Source organism: Brachyistius frenatus, unplaced genomic scaffold (assembly GCF_029030835.1).
Source record: "Brachyistius frenatus isolate BFR_SWC_R1_liver_20210118 unplaced genomic scaffold, ASM2903083v1 Contig_31, whole genome shotgun sequence".
Classification (NCBI taxonomy): domain Eukaryota; kingdom Metazoa; phylum Chordata; class Actinopteri; family Embiotocidae; genus Brachyistius; species Brachyistius frenatus.
In genome coordinates, this window is record NW_027210630.1 from 1,873,529 (window position 1) to 1,901,071 (window position 27,543).

Below are 27,543 nucleotides of genomic sequence, written 5' to 3' on the forward strand. Positions count from 1 at the left end.
GGAATAGAGGACTATTTCATCTTAGTGATGGGATAGTCAGAGACTGAGATAGTGTAAAAAGTGAGTTTTGGATTTTGCTTGTGTAGTTCGAATTAATAGTCGATGTGAGCAATACTTTATTTATAGTAGATGGAAATTCGAACCAGAATTAGCTGTTCATAGAGTTAAATTTATATCCACAGGTATGTGTTGATAACAATAACAATGGTGATAAAAGGGCCTAAAAAAAGTGAAAGAAAAAAAATCAACAGTAATGGCAAAATAAAACAACAAATGAAGCAGTAATAGATATGACGATTAAATAATGTTAGCTGTAAGTCAGTGTGATAAATCTGTAATTATTCTAAAAAAAAAAAATCAGGCTTCACTTCGAGAGAGGCCTTCTGTTCTGATTAATAAATCAATAAAATTAGACTTTTTTTTTTTTTTTTTAGAGAATCGCTTTGTGTAAAGTTCCGTACATTACCAACAGGTGGCGCTCTAATCACTTCAGTTTGCTCGTGACTGAGGAACGCACAAAGGGCAAGCAGTGTGTTTGCGTTTGCGCGCGTGCGTGTGACGGCGGAGGGGGGGCGGCTTGAGTCCAGTGTGCAAGTGTGAATGATAATTGTGCGTGCGTAAACAGCGCGCGCCTCCGCGAGGCTGTGCGGTGCGCTCGTGTGTGTTTAAGTAGAAAGGAAAGCATAAGGGGAGAGTTTGACTGTAAACAACTTTAATTAAAGTGCAAAAAGATGCGGAAAATAACAAACGTCCGATTTGTCATGTGAGCGCAGCTGAACTTTTATTTTTTATTTTTTTATTTTACACACTTTTATAAACGATGTCGGCTAAGATACAAACTGTAGCCACAGGGCGTTTTTTTTTTCTTTCCATGCGTTTTCTCCTTAATATGTTGATAGCTTTACTTCACTCAATTTATTTTTGAATTTAGGTCCGTGACAATAAATAAGAGGATTGTGCAGACAGCAGAGGGAAAACGATCATCACACAATATTAAAGAGATAACATCCAGTCAACCATATTATAGTCTCTCGTGCTCTCTTCAAGGACCACTGATGGACCCGCAAGGGAGCAATAAAAATGTATACCGGCATCACCGACTCGATGGGGGCATTTGCACCGCCCCTGCGGAGCTGCCATATCATCAAAGTTTGTCAGCTACTCTTGCGCTGTAGCCCGGAGCTCCGGCTGGAGGAGAGAAATCACTGCCCCCAGAGCTAAGAAAGACACCGGAGAGAGGCTGGATTTAAAACCCGCCCTCCGGAGGGCTCTCGTTTCCCCCCCAAAAAACCTCCCATTTTCTCACTCACTCACTCTTCTCTCTCTCTCTCTCTCTCTCTCTCTCCCTCTCTCTCTCTTTCTTCCCCTGTCCCTCTCTCTTCCTTTACCTTTATCCCTCGCCTTTCACCGTTTCCCCCACCACAAACATGGATCTCTCGGCGAAGTGTTTGTTTCTTCTATCATGTCTCGGCGTGATATTGGCGATCGATTTGGAAGCGATCGATCCAGGCTACTATGTGGAGCCCTCTGCCACATCAGAGGCGATCGACTATAAGGATCCCTGTAAAGCTGGTGAGATTTTTTTTTTTTTTTTTCCCCGTTTTTTTTTTTTTTTTGTAGTACGCTGTGTGATTATTTATGTGGAGGTAGAAACATGCCACGAATCTGTTGGCGGAACTCGCAGAGATCGGCCGGAGAAAGGCTTTTTAGAGAGATGACAGTAGTGCATGTAGTTTTTAAAAGGCTTAAGGGAACATTATGTGCAAATGTTTTGTACTAAGTGACATAGTTTACTGCAGTTTGAATCATTTGAAGCACACAGTCGCCTCGGGTAACCCAGCTCGGCGAGCGACTGCACGGGTTGTGAGAGCATGAAAAGGTTTCTGGATACATTTCTCGAGACATGAAAAGTTTTGGCTTGAGTGCTGGTTGAAAAGTTACAGCCTGCAGTTTGCACCTATTCTCTCGAATGTGGTCACGCAGGGTGTCCACGGTGTAACGTTAAAACGATGTTGGGTAAACAAAGGATTTATGCCGTTTGATTTAAGACTTCTGCTCCCTTTCTGGTTGTTTTTTTTGTCACTGCACAAATAAGTCTTTTTTTTTTTTTCTTCTCCCCATCGGCTGTTCACACGGCCGCTAAAACAAAGTGGAGGAGGGGAGAGAGGAGAGTACAGTGGACCTTAGAAAATATGCACACATAATTCTGTTGGCTGTTGTCTTATGAGTCAAAGTATAAATATGTCGGCTTCTTTTCTGCTTTTGCTGAGACTTACATATTTTTCCATTCTTTGGCCAAAGACTATCCGAGTTGTCATTGCAATCTTTTTTTTTTTTTTTTTTTTTTTTTTTTTGTACCGTGAACTCACTGTCTTGCCAAATCCCTTTGGGGGAGTTTGAACAGATTGCGTTTTCCATCTGGTAAAAGTATTCAGGTTACAGATACAGAGAGTTGGCTCCATTCGAAATGACCTCTAAAGTCCAGGAAGTGCTTACTGATTTGGCGTTTGACAATTTCGGATTATAAAACACAATTCAATCCCCCAACTCTCAGCTACCCAACTATCTGGTTTCGTCATCTTCACATGAGAAGAAGCGTCATTGTGGACGTAAAGCTGTAGAGGTGTTGTGACTGCATGTAAACATGACAAAGGTCAGGCTGCAGAAGATCTGTGGCTCATCTACAAGTCATTAAGATGTTCCTTCCTGTTTTTGTTTACGTTGAGTCACAGCGGTATGGACTCTTTGGACACACTGGAAGTTCAACTGATAAGTACGATGATGCTTTATTTAGTTATTGCTTCAGTTAGTTCCCACTTGATAAACACCAGTCATGACTGGTGTTTATCTGGGTGAGGATATTGTCATTATTAGTCGCCCACTTTGTCCTAAGTGTCATTGCAACAGAGTGCATGGTTGTGTGTTGTTTCCTCTGGACACGTCTGCAGACAGGTGGTTGGGAGATGGTCACAAGTACAAACTCCCACTCTTTCAACCCTCCCCGTCTCCATCTCTTCCAACACCCACCTGCTTTTCTCCGTCCTACTCGGCAGCAAAATGTCCAAGATCTCTCGGCTCTTCTCTTACTCCTCACTCAGTTGATACACCAGAGATAAGAGTCTCCAATACAGTCACCTCCACACTGGTGTCGGCAGGCTCTAGTATAGAGTTGATGATTCTTGGATTATTGATTTTCTCTCTTCTTTTTTTTTCCTCTCTTTTTTTCAAGCGCATCAGAATCCATCTGATCGCTGTCTGTGTCTAGAGGTCAGCGTTTTTATGTCGTGCTGCTTCCGCCCGGGAAAATACTTGCATCCGTGTGAAGTCTAATACCCTGTGAGGAGTGTATTTCATGCCTGCCCTTTTGTAGGGCTGTCTTTGCTTAACACAAATCTTCCATGTCAGGATTTTATTTTCTAATTCATAGCTTGATTATGTTTGAAATTGTTTCCCTGATGTCCCGGTGAAAAGCAAGTAATTCAGCTAATCTGCAACGGCTAGTTAGAAAAGTGAACAAGCACCATTTCATTTTATTTCCCCATGTGATTTAAAAGGCACTTGGCCAATCTTCCCAAGTTTAAAAAACAAAACAAAAAAAACAACAATTAATCAAAAATGGTTACATTTCGGGAGTATTGAATAACTTATCACTGGCATGATAGAAATGTGCATTGATTGGAGCAAGCAGTGTAATAACAGTGAAATAATGCCATGTATTGAGGAGTCAACCAGTGGAAAATTCCTTAGTTTGCAGAACTCCAAACTTGGCAGCATCCCAGTAAGTCATCTAAGAGTCTAACAACCCACTGAGATTAGATCTACTTATTTTCAAAATGAGAAATGGAGAACTGGTCACGCTCATTGTCTTCTCCACTCAAATGATAATCAGTAAAGTAGTCATCGGTTTGACTCGTGTGCATTTGTTCATCATTCATGAAGCAGACGTCTTAATCTACTCGAGACTCCTGTGACAACGTTGTGCGGCTGTGTCGTCCAGCGTGGATGTTTAAACTGTGTGTTTAAACTACGGTGCTGCTGTGACCTCAACAGCAGACAGGTCAACCTGTACGTCCCCCGACTACTCCTATCCTCTCTTATGCAAGTGTTTTCTCTCTCCAAGCCCGTGGCTCTTTCGTCTGATTGGCTCGAGTACCTCACACAGACTAGGTCATTCACCTTGTGCCAAGTGAAAGCACGGTCGGTCAGGAGACCGAGGGCAGGCCACACCAGCCCAGGTGAGGTGAGTGCAGGCCATTCATGACGGGGTCTGATAGTTCAACCATAGTCTGCTTTGCTGTGTCAGAAAAAATTGTGGCTGTCAACAGGGACTTAAGTCATTCCTGTCACCAGTCGATGTTGTTGTTTTTAAAAAAAATATAACCGCTGGATATACTTCATAAAAATGTTTGCGTGCCCTTCTCTTTCCATGCCAGTCACCTACTTAATTATAATTACTCCTCAGACAGCCATTCATAGGAAAGATTTTGGTTCACTGCAACATCTGATATGAAGATGTAAAGCCACCTTCTGACAGCACTAATCCGCTCTACGGTTTTTATCACAACATGACGCCTATATATTTGTCAGACCAGTGGCTTAAGTCGACGTCTTGTTCCTAAACAGTTTAGTATTTCTTTCCTCTTTAAAAAAAATAAAAAAATCTGAGTCACTGAAAATGGCATCTCCAAACCAAAGACACTCATTGTTTAACAATCCTCCCTCAGTCCTGCTCTGGCAGTGTGATGGGGCTGCCTTTTGAACTTTGTGATTGGGCCTTCAAGCAACACTTAAGCAGATGCTGTTCTTTTATCATGGATTGTAGGCTGTATAGCCGAGCCCACACCGGGTGTTTTTTTTACATTACAGGACCCCTGCCACTTCTCTCTCTGCAGGGTTCAGGTGATTAGAGAGCCGATCTATTGGTCTGATCTGGCTGCAGAATTTGGGACAATATGTTTTTTGTCAGAGCTAAGTAAGAACTAATTTTGCATTACATTAATAGCAAGCCTGGGTATGGAGCCTAAGTAACAACAAAAGCTTTGGGAGCGCTAGCTTCAAATGGCTCAAAGGATTCCCAATTAGCCTGCAATAATAAGCAGCTTAACAGTAATTTCTTCATTATTCTCGGTTTGTTTCAAAATAACTCATCTGTGCTGTGCTGTGCTGTGTTGCTGTTCAAGTGGAACAATTGTTTTTTTTTTTTTATCTTCCCTCCAGCTGTAGTGAAAACTTCAGGTGTTTTCTTCAGCTGCGGATAGCTATTATTTATGGAAAGTGTTGATTACTTCCAGATTTAGCTCATCCACAAACCCATTTAAACTTTAATTTTGACCTCTGTTGGAAGAAAACTTGTGTTTTTCAAAAATAAAAAGCCTGGATGAGCAAAATAAATCTTGTCAAAGGTGACAATGAATTATTCATCCATTTAGGGAACTCAGATTTTGTGTATGGTTGACATTAAAAAAAAGACAAATGGTTGGCGAGCTGATGAGTCATTAGAGGGTTCGACTGGCAGTAGGGTATATCAGTAATGAGTGGCAGGGATGAGCTGGGAAATCCAATCTGCTAATAGGCTTGATGGAGTGTGAAATGTTAAAGGCGAGGCAGTCTCCTGCTGTGTGCCCTTTGCAGCTGAAGCCGCTCTCATTTTGTAGATAAGATGGGAGCCGCAGTGTGGTGACAGTTAGCTCGGTCTTGATTTCAGTTGTGTGGGTGATGACACGTCAGGCTTTTATTGGAAAATAATTACCTGAATCTCGAGCTGTAGTTTGTGACTTTGACAGAACCTCTCTTCTAATTATACCTCAGTTACCTTTGTGAAATGAGCACAGTGCAGATACGCAGACTTTTTTCTTTTCTCTCCTGCCTTGGGCTCAAATTGCAGTGTTAGGAAATGTCAAGGTAAGCATTTGCTGAAAACATAACAGCTGGTGTTGTTTTTACAAAGGAGAGAAGCACCATGACAACAGGCCGTCATAATACAATTCGTTAGGATTATGCATCCTTTCTTCTGTTGAAAGTTTGTCCCATTGTTCATGTTGCTCAGGCTTTGCTAATTTACTCGGTGTTTTTTGTCCAGTTTTAAACACAAGAACAAACACTGCAAGAACAAAGACTAGAAGGGCCAGGATTTGCCAGAAGGGGCTGAAAACCTGTAAAGTGATACTTCCACTGTCATCAGATGGTAATCACCTGAATGCAATACACTATTGGTCTCCATTATAATTCAAATTGCAACATGTGTTACCAAACACAGGCTGAGAAAGGCGGTGCCAGGGCATTGTGATGCATCCCAGGCTCTAAAGATGGGCCATCTTTCCCATCCCTCATCATTAGGCTCATGTATGGGTAAAGGCTGTCTAAATGTCTCTTGTAAGCACAGTGTGGCTTCACAGTGGAGCTGGCCTGCTAAATATAAACTGATGTTTGTGTCTGTGTAGACTTATTATTGATGTTTGTGCAGGTTTCAGTGGCAGATGTCACGGCCTGGTATTCACGGAAGGAAATTTATGGGAATAGTCCTGGAGTATTTGACACCGCAGAGGTCGAGGCTAGGGTATTACACAAATCAATGGGATTAATTTGATTGAGGTCTCATGTGTAATCTGACTGGATAGACTGATTGTTGGGGGGTGCAGTCTGAGATGAGAAGGATTATGATGGTTTAGATTAATTTAAAAAAAAAAAAATTCAGTGATGGGGGGTTGGACTTCATTGCATGTCACGTTTTTTTTTTAATCCAACATTTCAACAAAGGTCTCTGTTTTATATTTAATTAAATCACTTTGAAAAATATACACGTAGATTTGCACTCGAACTTCAGGCCCAACATAAAAAGAGACGTGAACTAGAGCAGAAACCCTGCTGCTATTACCTAACTATTCTGCATTATTATTATAGCTGCAGCTGTTGTCATTTAGGTAATGAATAATGTTTGGAAAGAGATACAGCTCTGTACTCTGCAGTGATCACTTGCCATCTGCCACATTCACTCGGCTGTAATCTACTGTACCACACACCAGTCTCAGTGTTTGCACTTCAAGTCATTACAGTGCTTTGTATCTCGACAAGTTTATCACCTTTCTCCATAGCCTGCCCTCAATCCCAGCCCAGAGTTGTGTACAAAAGATTCCCTAAAACCGTGTGTCTGTGGATAATTAAAGCCAGGAGACAAGGGGATTAATTCACAATCCCTGCGAGTCTTTCCATAAACCTGCGACAGCGTATCCAGGACGACTGCTGCGCCTGGGGGAAATGAGTCCTACTGCCACCGGGCTGTGCATTTGCTCACTTCAATCTTCACTTGTCTGAGAACAATGACGCTGTGGATTAACCGGGCTGTCCCCAGAACAGGGGCGGATGATTGGGACACAGAGAGCGCAGCCCTCTGTGAACCTCATGGGGGTGGGAGAAAGCCTGCACCTCGTTATTTGGTCACGGCTTGCACATAACACTGCTAATAAGCAGAAACACCCTCCAATTGTTACATTTTTCTTCAGTCAATATGGAGGGAAAAGAGTCTCAGAATTGTTTCGTACTTTCTCTCGTCACTTATGGTTTCAGCAACTTGGAATTAATTGTTCAAGTACTGCCTGTTCTTTTCAGCGCTCTGCTACTTCTGAGAATCAAATAAAAATGTCATTATCCATCCTTTACAGCACAACATCTGGTTGCTTCCCCTTATCAGTAATGTTTTTGGCAGTAGCTGTCGGAAGAAGTGCTGAGTGTGTGTCATCTGTTTTGCATCTCAGATTTGGTCTGTGTGTTTTTTTGAAAGCACAAATTAGAGGATCCCTTTGACCTCTGGAATTTAAACCTGTCCTCTGTACATGCCCGGGCTTGCGTGCCGTGATCTACACCTTTTCTTATTGCTGTCATTAGCCTCTAATCCAGTCCTTCTGCTGTGCATTGTCTACGACCTGCAGGGTGGAAAACTGGCCCGCATCTACTCTAGGCCAAATCCAGATTGTTTCAATAATACTCCTCTGGTGAACAGGGACCTGAGCCAAGTGTTTTATGTCTTTACTTCTATTGTGCTTTTGATCCCTTTCTCTCTTGTCTCAGACCTCTGTTAAACTGTTATATAGAAGCAAAAATGATGAGCTGCCTCAAAATAAACCACGCAAATTGAATTTCTTGTGTATTTTACAGAAAGAACCGTTTGTATCAGAGGTGACACGTTGAGGATTTTCACTGTAAATCACACCCATTAACCTACATTTGAATGGTTCTCCTGGGTTCTTGCACGTGAGGGTAGGTCTCCCCCTCCACCTCGCTCACCTGCCAAACACACATGCTGAAGGCTGTCATTTTCTTTCTGCTCCACATCTGCCTTCCCTCCTCGGGCCAGCAGTGTCTCCTTCCTGTCCTCTCTTCTCTTCCCCTCTCGTTGTCATCTCCTGTTCAGAGATGGATTACAGTGGCCCCCCTTTGCCTTCTCTCCCCATCCGCCTCTCAAGAAGCACTACCTCCACCCCACCCCCCTCAAGCTCCTGCATACAAGCTGGGCCATAAATTCTGGAAATGTGCTGGTGTTAAAAGCCTGTAAAACTGGGCACCCTGTCTCTGCAGAGAGGACTTCTAGCAATGGGGCATTTAGTAAGAAATCTAATAAAGCACATTCCTCATGAAGTGGGACTGTTTGGTTATTTTTCCCTCTCCTTGGCCTCATTAAAGAGCTATTACTTGTTCAAGGTGCCCCATATTCCTCCATTGAGGCAGTGTCAGTGTCTCATTGTATCATAGCTGATAGTTCCAATTAACTATCCAAGGGTGCCGAAGCCAACAGTGTGAGTTTTGTTGTTCGCATGGCTAACATCTGGACTAAACTTGTTTCAGTTAATCATGTCAACAGTCAGGTTGCTGAGTTCATACTCTTTCTTTACTGCACAGAATTTCACAAGCCATGTGTTGCTTTCTTTTCTGTCCCATAACTGAGTTGAGACCAGGCAGCCTTCCTGTTATCAAAACCGACATGACACTGCTTCACAACTGTATTTCTATTTCTCTGCAAGGAAACGGTAAACAGAACTGAGCCAAAAAAGGAATAAAGTATGTATTTTAGTATGTGTATGTGTTACACGCTCTGGGCACTCCTCTAGTGTTTCGACTGGGCCTCCTTGTAGTCCACTCGGTCTGAGCAGCAGGAAAAGCTCGAAGCTACAGGGCAGCGCAAGCTTCATATTGTGGAACTGCCTTACACGTCGTCTGACATGCACCGTCTCTGTTTGTCTGTTTCAGTTGCCTTTCTGGGAGACATTGCTCTGGACGAGGAGGACCTGCGATTGTTTAAAGTGGACAGAATAATAGATTTGGCTCGGAGAACTGTCCAGATTGTCAATCACACAGATACAGGTAACAACAATAGAAACTGCTACTCCAAAGGGAAAAATTCCTCATTAGAACAGTGAAGAAAAGTGTTCTGGATTTTACACTCTTGGTAAAATTACAACAAAACATATAAACTGAACAGAACATGGTTCCCAATGGTTGGTTTCTAATTGGGGGATAATTATATACAAGGACATTTTGCTCTCTAACTGTACGACTGTCAAACCACTAATATCCTCTCCAACTGAGACTCAGCAACAGCACCTGTCTGATAGCAGCTTTTTGCTTTTTTATGAGCTCTTTTTAAATGTTTATGCCTACAACTATCATGTTATCATTGCACACAGCGAGAGATGTAACACCATGTTTGAGGGTAATTGCGGGGCTTTGTCAGGCTAAATGTTGTTCTCAGAATGAAAAGCCCAGATTAAGCAATAGCTGTGAGTCAGCAGAGGCCGGTATTCTTCACAATCCCATAAAGTATAGGTGAGCATGAACCAACCTGTACGTTGCTGTCTGTGCTTGAACTGTGTCAGTTTTCTGGGGGGTTTTGTGGCTTAAGTTAATAAGCATGTTGAGGACAAGGAACAAATACAGAGGATTAAAAAGACATTTCAACTGCTTAAAATATCCATTGGGTAAAATCGATTTTCAGACTAAATAGTGAGCTCTGAGCCTCGGGACTGCCAACAGAGACAGACAGTGAGTACACACTCACCTTTGAACATCCATTTGTCCACTTCAACGGGTTCAACACAGTCCATCTAATTATTATGTAGTGGAAAGGCTACTCGAGACAGTGTCTTTATGAGTGCAAAGTTATTTCACGGTGATGTTTTGTGCCTCAGGCTGCACAGACAGTCTGTCACTTCATTATCTGCACCAGATCACCCTCCACAGGTTTATATCCTAATTAGTAGTTAAGATAACCTCAACACGTTCGTTTTTCTCTTTATTCGTTCACCGTAAATGTCAAATTTAATGTCTAAAGCACATAAAAATACATTAAATAAACAAAAATAGAATAATATGTCAGTCGAGTACAATGGTTTTCAAATAGTCTAGCCTCAGGACCTGCATTTCTTCTTAGTCATTAAATCATGACCCAAATTACATTTTTAGACATTTTTGAGCCGCTTACATTTATTTTTTTAAATAATGCAGTTATACACGATGTCATCATGCAATGTTAAAGCAGGAAATAAACAACAACAAAAATGCAACTGACGTAGAGCTAAGGCTGAGAAAAACAATGAAAAAAGAAAGACAACTTGAACTACAGGCATTGATGATTTTCAAACAAGTTTAAATTAGCGATGCTCATTGAGTTTCAAGATTCTAAATGGCGCTGTATGAAATATGAAATAAAACAGCAGACTTACCATTATTTTTTGTCGTTACTGTCCTGACAACCCTGGCAGCAAACAGCTATTGCACGCCGGCTGCGTCATGGGAAATATATGGCCCTTAAAATAAAAGTGCAGCATCAAAAGTTCTCGCGAAGACAGAAGTTAGATTTTTTTTTTCAGCCAAAGGTCTAATATATATACACAGAATAAGGGTCAGTGTCTAAGGGTCTCAAAGAGTAGTCAAGTGTTACACGAGGTAAAATAATAATCTCTTTCTGAAATCTCTCTGGACTTTTAACTTCCTCAGTTTTGCACACACACACGCACGCACGCACGCACACACACACACACACACACACACACACACACACCTCTTCATCCACTTCACTGTCTCATGTACAAACACCAAAGAGGATGGTAATTTTGTTTAATAAGTCACATAATCAGAATAACAAGCGATAAAGCCACTCACCTAAAAAAAAAAAAAAAGCCTTCCTTGTCCAACTATGAATGAAGATGGTAGATTTAATCATGTTACTGTAATTAACACATCCTCCACAATTTTTGTCCCCCCAGCACTTCTTATCAGTTAACTGGGCAGATTTGGCTGTTATCAGCCTTTTCCACAACACATGCACGAGTGTACGTGCTAATTGATCCCGCCAGGCTGCTAAGATTTACTCCTGCAGACTGAAATTCAACAGAACACATTGTTCCGGCAAATAAATAAAAATAAAAAAAACTTGCTGCAAACTGTGGCTTGCATGTTAATCAAATTTAGTAAGAAAAGATGAGGGATCATAGTCGCAAAGCAACTCACAGTAAAGTTGTGTTGCTGTTGTAAAGACATCTTCAGACTAGTTCTCTATACACTCTGAAAGTAGGTGAAGTGGTGCAAGAAATCCCCACTCTCCCGTTCCTACGGCAACCAAAATGTACAGAGGTCACCATGTTAATTGACTGTTTTAATAAATGTTACATTAATTTTTTAATAAATCCGGAACAAGGACATGCATTATTATATCTTTGGGATTCTGTAGGTTTTCATCAAAGCACTGACCGATTTAAATGCATACCTTTGCCCCACGATAAAAAAAAAAAAAATTGGGTGAAATCAGCTGTTGCAGTCTTTATCTGGAAATTGTGGGGTCATTTCCCAGCCCTCTACAGCATATTAATGTTGTTTGTCACTATCATAAATTATTTAGTCAGATGAAAAACTATGTAAAGGTGCAACAGAACATTGTCTTCTTTTACAAAATGGTAACTATGACTTAAAATCATGTCTTCCCAACACATCCATTAAATTCACAAACTGCATGAATGTAAAGATATTTCTCAACAGTCTTCCATCTTCTCTCCTTACTACATTTAGTGATCCTTCTTATAAGGGAAGGAGTTGCTTCTGCTTTTTTTTGTTTTTAAAGGATGTGTTTTAGTATGATGTTATGTATGTATGATGTCCAAAGTCAGCAGTTATATTATTTCAAAGTCTCAAATTCCCAGAATTAGACAAATATTTTCCCTGGATGTGGTTAAAATGACAAGAAAAAAAACATGCTGATGATGCCTCACTTTGTATTTCACCATATTTCCTGTTGAAAAAGGGATGTGCAAGTAACACATTAACGCATTGGAATTTCTGGTGGATCATTGTCCCAATACAGAATATAAAATGCCAAATAAAACCAGGTTACTAATTATTTCATCAGATAAAACCTTTCCATTCATTTGCCACAAAGCTGCATCATTTAATAAATCAACTGAGAAGTATAAATCCTCCTGTACTTGCTGTTTCTTTTAATATTTAGGATGTATACTTGAGGCTGAGTTTTTGTATTAGTTACGCCTGTTCTGCAGCGTAATCAAGTACAGTAGGATGATTGTGCTGTATGTAGTTTACATATGATTGTTTCTTATTTTAATTACCAGGTTTAGGTGGGAGCTTAGTCTCCATGGTAACATTTATGCATGAGTGAGTGACATTAAAATGGTGAAATTAAATTGAAAGAAGAAAAGAATTGAGCTTCAATAACATCCATTCAGTGCAAAATGGGAAGAACAAATGTCTCTTTGAGGGAGTTAATGTAATTTCCTAAATGAGACGTACTAATTATAATGTCTGAATGGCATTAAAACCTTAAAAAATGTCACTTGGTTTTAAGGATAAATTGTCATTTATCGTCCAAGCAACTATCAAAGGCTACAACAAATTGTCTCTTCATAGAAATGTTGGAGAAATGGTTACTCTCTCAGACCAAGAAATGGAATGAATCATCAATGTTGGGGCTGTTTTGTTGAACTTTTCAGGCTCAACCAATCGGAGTGCTCAAAACAGGCAAGGATCACACCGCAGGAAAAGGGCTGCCACCTCCCGACCTGAGCGTGTTTGGCCTGAAGGCGTTATTCCCTATGTCATCAGTGGTAACTTCAGTGGTAAGTATGACTTAATGTATATGACAGAAAGTAGCATTCGTAATCCAAAGTTACATTTTATACCCTTTAAAGGTCACAAATTATCCCCAGCTATGAAATCTAAAATAAAATTGTGGTTCAAAATGGTTAAAATGATAAGAATACATGGTGGTTTGATGGTGTCTTGCTTCTGTAATTCAACATATTTCCAGCTGAAAGGAGATGTCGCTAAAATAAAAATAAAAAAGACTGTTTTAATTTTGATCTAGAGTCTTAAAGTTTATATGATTGGAGATGTGATGTATAGTTGTTAAAAAGCAAAACAAATAGTACAATTTTAACATTCTAAATATGAGATTAAGAAATTTATAGGAATATTATTGTTCAAAATTTGTTTTAGCAAGTTGAAAATTTTTCCTGTTTTGTGACTTCATTTCCAGCAACTCTAACTTCAAAAGTCCTTCACTGTTGTCAGCTGTACACTCCTCTTCATCTCCTTTGTGTGTGAAACACTGTGTTTGTGAGTGTGTTTTCTCACCCTCTCTGACATCCTATTCAGGCAGCCAGCGGGCTATATTCCGCCAAGCCATGCGGCACTGGGAGAAGCACACCTGTGTAACCTTTATTGAGAGGACACAGGAGGAGAGCTATATTGTCTTCACCTACCGACCATGTGGGTGAGTCAGTGAGGTTTTTAGTTCCCATGTGTAGGAATTGAACAATGGTCAGTCTCTGTTGCACTGTAATTATCTACAGCTAATCATTTAGTGGTTAAGTACATTTCCTGGCCTCCTGTTCAGCAGCCTTTCACCATTGTTCATCGTCTCTGTTTGCAGTCTCTCTGCAGTCAGTGTGAGTTGTTATTTTAGACCCCCACCAGTCCTGAAAGAGACAGACATTCAGTGGCCAGGGATTTCCTGTGCCTCATCATCACTCTGTATCAGTCCCTGAGCACTTGTGTCAAACATGGTGTATAGGACAGCACACGGGGGAGAGACTCCTTCAGCTTCTCCATAACCCTGTTTACTGCACTTCACTGAAGTTAGGCTCACTGTCCACTCAGCATTTCCCTTCAAGCAGACAGTCAGGGCAATTGCTGGTTGTGGCTCTTGTTGCTAAGCGACTGTTGACAACCTGTTTGGACGTGCAGGGCTCTTATATTTCACGATGAAATATTTTCAAATGAAAACATTTGGTGCTTTTGGGAACGCAAACCTGTGCAACCTATTAATTTGTGATTTTGAGAAAAAGAGGTCAGCGCTGTTAGAGTTATTAAAGAGGTTTCCAGAGGACACACCACCAACCTCACACAGATTTAGTCCACAAGCCGGATATCATTATGTCATCACACAAAACTTACCTCTCACACTCATTTCTATCATTCAGTAACAGAAAGCGGATGCAACTCATGAAAGTGAAGTTTTTCCAGCCAACTGTTAAAAGCCATTTTTAGCCTGGTTGCTGGCCTCTGGAGCAACAAGGATGACATTATCCACGCAGGCAGCAGTGGTCAGCAGTGGGAACGCTTGGCTCTGCTGCATATTCAGCAGGCCCCCATCCGTCATGTGCAAAGTTCAAGGCGTGTCTCAGGAGAGCCTGACTTGGCTCGCAGTAATTAGAGAGCGGCTGTCTTGCCCACAGGGCCATTATGTGTGTGCCCATCCTGCAAGCTCCCACACTGAACCTTTCATGTCACGCTGAGATGGAGCGCTGCAGCCAGCCAGCTTCCACCGTCACTCTCAACATTCACATTGGCAGATAAATGAATGTCACTCCTGGGCGTATGGATGACAGGTCCCCTCGACCCTTATAAAAACTGACCACAGATTTTTAAGATTATGATGTTTTCTTTACAAGCTTCATTAAATGTATAAACAGCATGTTAAAAGGTCACATCAGACACACATTCCTCCTTTATCTCCCCTCTTTGTCCTCCTTATTTCCACTCGTCAGTAGTTTTTCCATGTACTGAAGCATACAGTCTAGTCAGTGTATTTGGACTTTGTTAACATGGCCTCTCGGTGTTTGCATGTGTGTCTGGCTGCTGAATCATAGGTGCTGTTCCTATGTGGGTCGCCGTGGCGGGGGCCCCCAGGCCATATCCATAGGAAAAAACTGTGACAAGTTTGGCATCGTGGTCCACGAGCTGGGTCATGTGATTGGCTTCTGGCACGAACACACGCGGCCTGATCGAGACGAACACGTCAGCATTATCAGGGACAACATTCAACCAGGTAGGAGCACAGGCCTCGCAGCAGTAATGTGTGAGAGATAATTAGAGATAACATAATAATGACACCTGTTGGGGTACACACATCTTCACCCTGCAGATTTATATTAAAAAGTGTTTTAGAGGTGTCGAAGCACATATAAATCTAATCATACCAGTCAATATTCACCTTTGACATCCATATGTAAGGGACCAAAGTATGACTCCGCTTCATAATTCACTTGTTCTTTTCTCTTTTTCCTTTCACAGGACAAGAGTATAACTTTTTGAAGATGGAGCCAGGAGAGGTGGACTCCTTGGGAGAAGTCTATGACTTTGACAGCATCATGCACTATGCCAGGAACACATTCTCCAGGTATGAGTCGAGCCAAGTTCCACTACGTACGCCCCAGACACAAAAACTCGTCTCGGATCAGGTCAGACTGAGCTGTTTCCCCACTCTGCTGCAACCTTTCAACCCTTCTTCTTGTTTTTCCATTTCTGCTCATAATGAGAAGTGGCTGTAAAGATGTGTAATGCTCCAGGTCTGTGGCTGTGTGTGGGCTATTGCTGAGTAATCTTGGAAAGAAGAAAGAATGAAACTCTCAATTCTTCCCTAATAAAAAATCACTAGAAAACCAACAAGTTGCCTGAGGGCTTCACGTTTTGTAAAAGCCCACTGTGACTTGAATGTCTGTCTTGTATCTGAATTGTTTTCTTCACTATTTAAGTTTTGTTGCAAAGAGACAGAAATTGCTTTTGTGGAAACAGATATGTTTTATTTGAACACATTACGCTGGGCTTTAGGGGAACTGAAGAGAAATTAATGTGATATAAATAATATTTGGGTCAGATTGAGTTGCCTGTTGCTGCGTTGGGATTACTGGGGGTCAAAACAAACAGTAGAAACGGTAGCCCCGCTTCATCACAACAACATTTCTGCACACCACTTTCAAGCTTGTAAGAAGCTTCTTGTAAAAGTTGTGCTTTCGTACCATAAACCACCTCATTATGGTCCTCGAAGCTCTTTGAAGAAGCTTTGATGAAGAGTAGCATCATGTCACCTTAGGCTACTACAGAGACTCATATTTCTGAGGCACTTTAGCACCTTCATGGCATTCATGTTGTAATGAATGCATTTCTTTTGTACACTGTGCACAACTCAATAACCCCTAATAATCACCTTCACATGGTCAGGGATAAAGTAGTGGAAATTTTATTGTCTTAATTACGGTTTTCCTTACAAATTAGGAGAAAAGTTCTGCCAAATTTCCAATGCTCCTCAGACTTGGTAAATAGATGCACATGATTCAAAATCTGTGAATCTCAGTTTGGACGGTGGATAAATAACCAATAGGAAAGCAGAAATTAAAAAAAAAAAACCCATTTTAATAGAATTTTCTGGATAATGGAAACATGTTGCTCAGAAGAACTTCTGTTTGTAAAAGCAGAGCTGCTTACTGTACTTAAAATGACACTCCAATTTGCCACTAGCTGACCTTATTCTTTACTCCTCGTTGAATGCCACAGGAAGCCCTGCCAGATGTTGTGCTGTCATTCATTGGTAGATGAAGAACCTTACTAGAAAAAGCCACATGACAAACACCAGTCAGTCTGTGCTCTTCCATTAGTCATTGCAGGTTGTGGTTGATTTGAAGTGTTATTTCGCAGCTGGCTGACCGTACAGCCAAAATAGACCTTTGGATGAAGTTGATTCATCTTCTGATTCATTACTGTAACTATAGAAGCATCATTACACTCACTTCTTGAAAACCTGACCATGTACACTAAATTATTTTGTAAGCTGTGACAACAGTCGTATGAATATTGTGGTTACCTCTTGATGATGTGCATATTAAAAATGCAATTTTTTTACTCTTGCCTGTATTGCATAGATAAACAAAAACCTTTCAGACAGCTACAGGACCAGTCACTCCAACTATGCAGTGTCCTACCTATAGCAGGCATAGTTCTGACAGCCCTCAGTAAGTCAGAGTGGTTGTAATGTGATCTCTGGGCACACTAACGTCAAAGCAAAAAAAACGAGTCAGCCCGGACTATAATCATTACTGCCTCAGTCTGATATAAGAACCAGCTGTTGGCGGTTTTTACTTGGCCCACACCGTCAGCTGTATATATATATATATTATTTTTTTTATGCTCCCAAGCACCGGCTCTCCCATGCCCTAGGTTATACTCAGTGAAGAGGCCTCTTCCCAGATCAACTGCCATGCTCCTGCAGCACACAGATTCTGCGAAGCTGAGAGGGAATCTTTGTCTAAACGGAGGCTAAGGCTGGATGTAGGCCAATGTACAGAAAAATCTGTCTGGCCTCGTGCATCCGAACTGCAGGTCGACAGAGCCGTTCACACACAAATCCTGATCTGGTTTTTGCAGCTTTTGTTTGGTTTTAGTGTTGATTACTGAACAGGAAAATAACAGAAAAGACAGGTATAGCGTAACATTTGGTGTGATATAGAACATTAAACATTATGCTCCCACGTGACACAACTGTTTTTCCTACAAACAAAATGTTTTTCTGTTCAGGGGGCTTTTAGGATTACCGGGTTCTTTTGGTAACCTGAACAAAATCCACTGCCGTTGATAAATTGCTGTTCGTCGTTTTTTGTTGAAAAAAAGATCTTTCAGGGAAAGGTTTTTATCCTATAGTGGATTTCAGTCAGAGCAGCACATGTCTATTAAGCTATTATCACTCTCAGGCCAAGATTTGGACTTAACCTCTTAATCCTGTAAATGTTCAGTATGCCCTACAGCTAGCTGTGCAATGGAGCAGTCCAGTCATAAAGTATGTTTATGCGGGGTAATCTGCCCTTTTCTGTTTTCAGTCCAGCTCTGTTCCTATTCGTGGAACTGTGCAGATCAATAAGGCTCCTTATGAGAGAGGAATGGGTGCCGCTGCTGGGGAATGTTTCACAGAGCTGTATTAGCTGACGAGGGGCTCCTGTTAGCTTTTCACAAGTCATTCCAAGCACTTTCTCTTTAGCACTGATTGGCTGATTTACCTGTGCCAGTGTCTTGTCTTTGTTACCCCATTGTGAGCCGGTGTGTTTGCCCTCTGTTTTACAGTAAATCACCGTGGGAAGCCAGGGCCTTTGCCTTGGGTGTTGTGCGCAAGATTTCATGGCTTGTCTTGATGTTTTGCTGTGTCTCCTGGGGACAAGCAGGGCTGATCCTATGCTTTTTGTCTGGGGTGTGTTACCCACCCACAGCTCTGCCTGCCCCCCCCTCCCTTGCTCCACAGATATTCTTCAGGACTGGTGCATGGAGCCGTGCCAACTCAAATAGAGACCTGCCAGTGTACCCTTTGTCTGGTCTGACACTGGCTGGAGTGGCATTTTTTTTTTTTTTTTTTTTTTTTTTTTTTTACCAACAGGCTCCTGGAAGCTCACAGACAGGCAGGCAGTCTAAACTGTTAGCTCAGGCTGCTCTGTTTGCACATGCCTGCCGTTGATCGGCATGTCACCATGGGAACAGCCAGGGAGCCAGGCCTTTCCTCGCCAATACTTAGAGAAAAATGAAGATGATAAACTAGCAAAGTGTCAAGTGAGGCAGCATTGTGAAATAGAGTCTTTTTGGAATAGCTGTTCTGCTCTGCCATTTTTTTTTTAAAGCTGCGTAGATGCTTCACCTTATAAATTTTGAAGTTTTCACTTTGTACTTCTTTCAAGAATGTGGCTGATGTTCTTGTCCCTGACTTCACAGATTATGCAATTTATTTTGATTGCTCAGTAGCTCAGTGCATAAGCACTCAGTTTTGGTCCATCTGTAGAGCAGACGTTTGTATGTAAAAAAATAATGTCAGCGTGACCCCCACCTCAAAGGAAGACTGATAAGTGATGGCAACCATCTACTTGCTGAACTTCCTCAAGAGAGTAGATCTGAAAGAATCACAAAGTAGACATCAAATACAAATTTAAATCTATGCCACACAGGGATATTCTCAGCCACGCAAACACAACACACAACACACAACACACACCGATATTATCTTGAGTAGAGGAACTTGCTGTAGTTTAAAAGAAAAATGCACAATTAAAGTTATCAACTAAAGATTTTCAAATTAAAGTTCTGATGAACCTCGTTGATGGTGGGTCAAGTGGAAAAGTGTGTCAAGCATATCCTGACAGGTTACATTACATTATTAAAAAGTTAATTTGTAGGTAAGAGGTTTGTTAGTAGTACAAGCAGCTGGGTCTATCTTCAATGGTCTTTATGGGTGGGCATGCTCAAGCTGAGGTCGACAGCAGAAAGAAGGCCTCAATTGGTGAAAAAATTTTTTTTAATCAGATGTGGGATTGACATCAGAAATCTCACATTTATTTTGTAGCATTAACATGTATAGTAGTGTTTTGAGTCTTCATTTGAATCCAAAGTGAAAATGAGTATGACCTCTCTGTGCTCTCTCCTGTCTGGTTGTTGAATTTGTCTACAAACCAACCACATTTTGTCTGGCTTTGTCAGGACTGGCAGTTCTTGTTTTCATCATGGTATTTAGAGGTCTCAATACTGTAGAAAAAGTTAATAGTAATGTTGTTGACAGTGATTGAATTACACTGATCATCAGTAAGTCACTTAATCCTTGAGAAAACATTTTTTGTATAGTGCGTGCATGTCTGGGTTCCATGCAACATTAACATCGGTCTGTCTTTCTGAATTACAGAGGCATCTTCCTGGACACCATCCTGCCACGCTATGATGTGAACGGAGTGCGACCACCCATTGGCCAGAGAACCAGACTTAGCAAAGGGGATATTGCACAGGCACGCAAACTCTACAAATGCTCCAGTAAGACCAAAATGACAGATCCTGTATGCTCTGGGTTTTTCCTGTCTATTTTTGCATGCGTGTACAACTTAGCTCTGAGAGAGAGAGAGAGAGGCCTGTAGCTCCTCCTGCCTTCCCCACATGCAGCTTACACTGTGTACAGCTACTATTGATGTGGTGTGGTTCCTTCTCTACCTTCCCAAGCTGGGAGGAGTGTAAACACTACCAAGGGACAGGAAGTTTGTCATCGCTTTTTCTCAGATAGATGCAAAAAGAACAGCTGGTCTTGTGAAGACAATGACTAACATGATTGTTGGGTTGACGCTCATGTCCACACATCACTGCTAGTACAATGTAAACTGTGCAGCTGTACAGTAAGCAGAGTTACATAAGCCTGGCACTTGTCCGAACTACTTGGTTTGTTTATGCTTTGCAGACAGGAGAGAGGATTTAATGCTGTGGAAGTAAACAGAATTTATAGCATTAACAGATGTACACTGACACACAACCCTCTGCTGAATACAGTGGATGTCAGACAGTTAACTGTAGTTCAAGCCAGGATAGCTGAGCTGTCAGGCTTGCATTTAAGTTAAATGAATAAACATAGTGATGGGTCACCAAAGATGGACCAGCCAGTGTGGTTTTAAAGTAAAGTTTCAGCTGTAAATGGATCAGTACGTGTTGGTGCAAGTGCTCTGTCAAAGAGACAATCTCTGTCTGTCTCGTGAGGGAAGACTGGATGATGTGGCGCACATTGTGGGGGATGAGGTAGTTAGTCTCTCCACGTGTTCTTGGAAAAAAGATCCTTAAAGCGCCACGGATCTCCCATTCATGCAGCATTCCTTGGAGTGTTTGTCATCCCCGGTGTCTGTGCCTGGGTGCTTGTTAATGGTTTAGGATTGGCAGACCTCTGCCAAGCGTTATTACTCTCCGCTTGTAGCTCAGGGCTCATCGTTTTGTTGCTTGCACACAATCCTCGAGGGAAGGAATGAACACAAACAGGCGGGGGAATGTTTTCTTAACTCCTACTAAATGCAGCCCAAGGTAAAAATAACAGAGGTAATTGTGAATGCATAAACAGTTCTCAAGATGGACAACCGAAGATCCCAATCTACTCTCTATCATTTCCTCCCTTAATTAAACACATCTTTCCCCCACTTGGCAGGAGCCTCCCTCAGTCCTCCATGAGGCTGTGTATTGTGTTTGGAATCAGTCCTGCACACTTGCACACTTAGTTGTGCCAGTCAAACTAAGGGGTTGTTTTTTCACTGGCAACACGTACATAATGCATCACGTCCTCCAGAGGGCTGGGTTATTTATAGAGGGCCAGGTTTATTTTCAGAGGATGCTCACAGAAAGTGTCTCACACTCTCCACTCCTTTGTGTGATCATCATCTGGAGTAGGTGGGGGAGGGGGCCGGGTGAGATACAGGGCTCTGGCTGAATATTATCAGCAGATGTGCCTTTGAACATAAAAGAGCTGCCCTTTACTGCCATTCAGTGTCATTATTCCAGAGTCAAGCATCTGTCTTTGCAGCCAGCGAGGTTTTACGGGATTTACTTCTGCGCTGGCTGTTTGTCCTTGTAGCTTGCACTAGGTGCTTTCAGGCTGAGATTGATTGGCAGCGTGTCACGCTCACGGCTCAGGCCTTACGTGTAGGTCTGTGTGTGTTTGTTTCTGTGCACAGGATGCGGGGACAGTCTGCAGGAGAGTAGCGGGAACTTCTCTTCTCCTGGCTTCCCTAATGGTTACTCAGCCTACATGCACTGCATCTGGAGAATATCAGTCACACCAGGCGAAAAGGTATGAGCACACGGAAAGTGCCAGATCAACTTTGAGATGCCTTCAAACAAGAGCCAGTGACCGCTTATACTTTATCCAGTGTCTTTGTTTCTTTATATCTGTGACTGAACATTAGCAGTCAGTGACCTTTGGCCCCTAATGTGTCAGTAATCACACTTTCTTGGTTTTTAAGATCATTTTGAACTTCACCTCCATGGATCTGTACAGGAGCCACTTGTGTTGGTATGACCATGTGGAGATCCGAGATGGATACTGGAGGAAGGCACCACTCAAAGGTCAGTTTTAACTGCACAGTAATGAACATGGACAGCAACTGATGATCACAACAAATCAGAATTATTTTCATGATTGATTCACCACAAAATGAAGACCTCTCTGGGTGTTTTGTTTTGTCCAACCTAAAACCGAGAAATATTCAGATTCAATGATGATTTAAAGTTGAAGAACTGATGGTAGTGACAGCTGAAAATATGTAAAATACAAGCAGAGATTTTATGTACAATTTGCCACTGGATATGCAGTTTATATAGGATTTTACCAAACATTAAGAGCTAAAATAAAGTCAGTATTACATTTTATTCTTGTCTTTTTTTGTTTATATTTTTGAACACTGTGTCTCATTTCCTCTCTCATCCTTTCATAATGTACTTAGTTTCTGTGAATCTTTATTTTTATGTTTGCGTATCTTCACCTGTGACCCAGGCCGTTTCTGTGGCGATAAGCTGCCTGAGCCAATCATCTCCACCGACAGCCGGCTGTGGATTGAGTTCCGCAGCAGCAGTAACTGGGTGGGAAAAGGTTTCTCCGCTGTTTACGAGGGTGAGCACCCATCCCCTGCCCTCACTGCACCCTATTCCCTGCATGTTGCTCTAACAATGTGCCTAAAAGCTGCAGCAATAGCCACAGTTGTTGGCTCTCCCACTGCTGATGTGTCAGGCACTTTACGCTGCATTAATCCAACTTTTGGCTGGCCTTCACATTCAGCCCCATTATTTCCAGACCTCGCAAAGGGATGATGTGTATTTGTGTTTGTGGAGGTATTTCCACTAATCCACATTGTTCACTGTTGATTCACTGATTTACACACACGTCCCCCCCCCCTCTCCGAGGCATATGCTGATGATATTGCTATCGAGGGACTTCAGTGTTGTTTTTAATCGTTTTTATTGTCATATGCAGCCATCTGTGGTGGGGAGGTGAAGAAGGACAATGGGCAGATCCAGTCCCCCAACTACCCTGATGACTACAGGCCCAACAAAGTGTGCATATGGAAGATTTCTGTCGCTCAGGGCTACCACGTAGGCCTTACCTTTCAGTCTTTTGAGGTGAGACACATCTATTAAATCAAATCATGTTTGTCTGTCTTTTTTTAATGGATTTTACAGTTTATTTTAACCCAAACCGTCTGCCTTTTTTTTTTTTTTTTTTTTTTTTTTTTTTAAGATTGAGAGACATGACAGCTGTGCATATGACTACCTAGAGGTGCGTGACGGGATCTCTGAAAACAGCCCTCTGCTGGGCCGCTTCTGTGGATATGACAAGCCAGATGACATTAAAACCAGCTCCAACCATCTGTGGATGAAATTTGTTTCAGATGGGTCGGTCAACAAGGCCGGCTTTGCTGCCAACTTCTTCAAAGGTAAGAGGTTAAGGGCTGTAAACCTTCAGGAGAGCATGTCAACATCTGTATATTGAACACGTTCCAGCAGTCACTCTGTCGGTCATTACCTTTCCAATATTTAAAATACATTTGTTCTACTTGCCCCTCTGGGTTCTGTGTGACCCTCTTTGCCCGGCCCGGCTGTTGTTTTAGAGCGTCTCTCTTGTAAGCCATTAAGCCAGGGGGCCAGCTAAAAGGGTCCTAACATATCTTTGTGTTTTCAGAGATGGATGAGTGCTCCAAGCCGGACAACGGTCGCTGTGAGCAACGCTGTGTCAACACACTAGGAAGCTACAAGTGCGCTTGTGACCCAGGTTATGAGCTGGCTGCTGACAAGCGCAGCTGCGAGGGTAAGTACAGGGAGAAAAGTCACCGGACCCGCTCACCATGTCATTTACATGCCAAAGCACTTTACACAGTTAGCCACCCAAATACAATAAGTACAGTCATTCCTGAAAGCCAGAAAGGGTGCCAGCTGTGATGGTTGTGCTAGCTGGGCAGTCTTTTAGAGATTTGAGTCACAACAATGCAAGCGTTATTTTTAACTCAAAATTATACGTTGTCTTTTAAGAACTGACTGCTCATACAGAAGCTGGATAATATGATCATTTCATCCCTGTCAGCCCCTAGAGGATGTCAGCTGTCACTCCATCTTTGTTGTGTTTACCAATAATTAGCTTATACAGTAGATTATTTAGCTTTTGTAGAAATGTTCATAATTTCTGCAAAATCCTATAGATACATACACAAATATAGTGTATGACTGAGGGCATTTGCATCTTTGTAACATTCTCAAAACAATATTTAAAACCTGTTATACTCTTATGGATGAATATACTGTCAATAAGAATAAATATTGCTCATTAAAATAACAAAGAAGCTTGTATGGTGCACCTACATTTACATATGGTAAAGAACTAGTGCATTACATCTGTATTGTACCATTTATGATCCCAGAATTTCACCACTGTACACATCTAATAACTTTATGGTCCATTTAGCAACACAGCATTTGTTAATGATCAACAATTCGCGTTGATTTGAACTAGTAAAGGTAAGCGTGGGAATGTGTAACATCAGTACTGGTAACATGTTGTGTATTGCGTAATAATAATAATAATAATAATAATAATAATAATAATAAACTTTATTTGTATTGCACCTTTCATACAAGAAATGCACCTCAAGGTGCTTCACAGCAAGAGAATTACATGCAGTGTTTCAAATGAAATAGTTTAAATACGACATTTAAAATATAGCAAAAGAAATTAGATGAAACCGATACAATGCACAAGAACAGATCAAATCAATAAGAAAACAGATAGAATGCATAAGAAACAGACTTGATTTGGTTGTTCTCCAGGATTCAGTTTATGATAACTGATACAGAGCTTTCCTAAATCCTTGGGTAGAAGCTCAGGCATTAATCCGCTTTTTTCAGGATAGAGGAAACATTTCAGAGGACATCATAACATTTAAAACATGTGCTGTTGAAATATCATATTTTCTTTTTTTTGTCCGTACATTTGCATTTATGTCTCTATATATAAGTATTTGTCCTCATGTCTTCCCATGTTGTACTCTCCATCTAGCTGCCTGTGGAGGCTTCATCACCAAGCTGAATGGGTCGATCACCAGTCCGGGTTGGCCCAGAGAGTACCCTCCAAACAAGAACTGTATCTGGCAGCTGGTTGCCCCCACGCAGTACCGCATCACCCTGCTCTTTGACGTCTTCGAGACAGAGGGCAATGACGTGAGCACTGGGTTTATTTTCAATCGACTCCGGGTGGGTTTGTTCTATGTTCTCGCTTTCTGTCATTGCACCACATCTCTCCATTTTCATCGCAAATAAAGCCTTTATCTCCATCTCGTGTTTTGTGATTAAAAGCAAATAAAATGTCCCAGTCTCTTCACACGCTCTGTTTTTCTCTGCTTAGGTTTGTAAGTACGACTACGTAGAGGTACGCAGTGGGCTTTCAGCAGACTCGAGGCTTCACGGGAAGTTCTGTGGGGCAGAGAAACCCGAAGCTATTACATCTCAGTACAACAACATGCGCATTGAGTTCAAATCCGACAACACAGTGTCCAAGAAGGGCTTTAAAGCGCAGTTCTTCTCAGGTGAGTGCTCGGCACAGCATCACAAGTCTTTTCATTCACTCACTCCCTGCTGCTGTCTGTCAGTCTTCAAAATGAACACTCACCAGTGTTGGGTTGTCTGTCCTTCCTCAGACAAAGATGAGTGCTCCAAGGAGAACGGTGGCTGTCAGCATGAGTGTGTCAACACCTTTGGGAGCTACAGCTGTCAGTGCAGGAGTGGTTTTGTGCTGCATGAAAACAAACATGACTGTAAAGAAGGTATTTTATTCTCGCATCTTCGTCACATTTTTTCCCTGTTCTTGAGTTTTTCTTTAGGGTTATTAAGAGCCTGCTCACTTGTGTCATTTGAGTCCACGTCGCCCTATTTCATATTAGCGTGTTGACTCCGTTCTATTGTTTTTCCACAGCTGGATGTGATCACACTGTGAATAGCGTGAGCGGCATTATTACCAGTCCTAACTGGCCGGATAAATACCCCAGCAAGAAGGCATGCACCTGGGCACTCACCACCACTCCAGGCCACCGCATCAAAATCGTATGTGTGCCGCTTCCTCCAACTCTCAGTATATTTTCACTCGTCAGTCATGTATTTGTTTGTGTGTAGTTTATCTCTGTAATTGAATTGCTAAATCCACTAAGGACATCTGTGTTGGCCATTTTCATGTCCCAAACTATTACGGTATTCCTAAGGATGATGTGGGGCTCCCCCTTCTGTTATTAATGGCATTTTTGTCTCCTGTGCCAGAGATATCCAGTTGATTATATTAAAACCTTCCCTGAAACAAAATCAGCAACTATCCTATAAAAGGACATGTAATGCTTGCTTCTGCTTTTAAATAACATTGCAAAAAAAAAGAAGAAAAAAAAGAAAATCAAAATTTCCCATCAGATGTTTCCTGTTAAATTCTTGTGTGTTGTTTATAGTTTTTTTTTTTTTCTTTTTCTGTGCAGGCAAATGTCATCAAATCTTTTTAATGTTTTAAAGAAGCCTAAAACACTTTAATGTCACACATTTCTGTTAATGTCACTTACCATCTTGTTTTGCGACAGGCCTTCAATGAGGTCGACATGGAGGCCCACCTGGAGTGTGCTTACGACCACCTTGAGATTTACGACGGGCGAGATGGAAAAGCACCAACTCTGGGTCGCTTCTGTGGCACCAAGAAGCCCCCGCCCATCACATCCAGCGGCAACAAGTTGTTCATTCGATTTTTCTCTGATAACTCTGTGCAGAAGAAAGGCTTTGAGGCTTCCCATACCGCAGGTGAGATTACATCTCTGCTAAAGAAAAAACATAATCGGAGCAAAGAGGGATTCTTCTGAAGCTTCTAGTTTTTGGGGCATCCTGTTGATTTCAGATCAATTACTCGCATGTCAAACTAAAAATATTTTTTGTATCCCATTCTTTTAGGATATCGTTTAGATTACATCTCACCACCCTTTATGATTACTCATATTTAAACACAGCATGTTTGAGAATCCTTTGTATGTGGATGACTGTACAGCAGCTTGTTCCTCACCAACCCCGGCCTCTGTCTACAAAATACACAACTCCTCTCAACTTTTCCGTCCAGAGTGTGGAGGTCGTCTGAAGGCTGAAGTCAAAACCAAGGATCTGTTCTCCCATGCCCAGTTTGGGGACAATAACTATCCCGGAGCCTCCGACTGTCAGTGGGTGATTTCGGCGGAGAAAGGCTACGGCGTGGAGCTCATCTTCCAGACCTTTGAGATCGAGGAGGAGGCCGACTGCGGCTATGACTACATGGAGCTCTTCGATGGAGCTGACATCAAGTCTCCACGGCTGGGACGTTACTGCGGCTCGGGGGTGAGAACAATTTTCTAACAATTGCATTTCTCTGGTTTCGTTTGACAAATACAGCCGGCAGGTCACAGC

At 41.8% G+C, this 27,543-nt stretch overlaps 1 protein-coding gene across 1 annotated transcript in view; it reads left to right on the plus strand.

Moving 5' to 3' along the window:
• The first annotated feature begins 1,312 nt into the window (after nt 1-1,312).
• Nucleotides 1,313-27,543, plus strand: part of bmp1a (bone morphogenetic protein 1a) — a 29,105-nt gene continuing 2,874 nt past the window's right edge. The window contains exons 1-19 of the mRNA XM_069699824.1: nt 1,313-1,572; nt 9,241-9,354; nt 12,990-13,115; nt 13,654-13,771; nt 15,150-15,328; nt 15,574-15,679; nt 19,985-20,109; nt 21,777-21,892; nt 22,065-22,167; nt 22,595-22,711; nt 23,072-23,217; nt 23,336-23,531; nt 23,777-23,902; nt 25,145-25,305; nt 25,490-25,670; nt 25,782-25,907; nt 26,057-26,184; nt 26,700-26,913; nt 27,224-27,474. Of these exons, the coding sequence (XP_069555925.1) occupies nt 1,428-1,572; nt 9,241-9,354; nt 12,990-13,115; nt 13,654-13,771; nt 15,150-15,328; nt 15,574-15,679; nt 19,985-20,109; nt 21,777-21,892; nt 22,065-22,167; nt 22,595-22,711; nt 23,072-23,217; nt 23,336-23,531; nt 23,777-23,902; nt 25,145-25,305; nt 25,490-25,670; nt 25,782-25,907; nt 26,057-26,184; nt 26,700-26,913; nt 27,224-27,474 (2,778 nt within the window). The 5' untranslated portion in view covers nt 1,313-1,427. The remainder of the gene's footprint in view (nt 1,573-9,240; nt 9,355-12,989; nt 13,116-13,653; nt 13,772-15,149; nt 15,329-15,573; nt 15,680-19,984; nt 20,110-21,776; nt 21,893-22,064; nt 22,168-22,594; nt 22,712-23,071; nt 23,218-23,335; nt 23,532-23,776; nt 23,903-25,144; nt 25,306-25,489; nt 25,671-25,781; nt 25,908-26,056; nt 26,185-26,699; nt 26,914-27,223; nt 27,475-27,543) is intronic.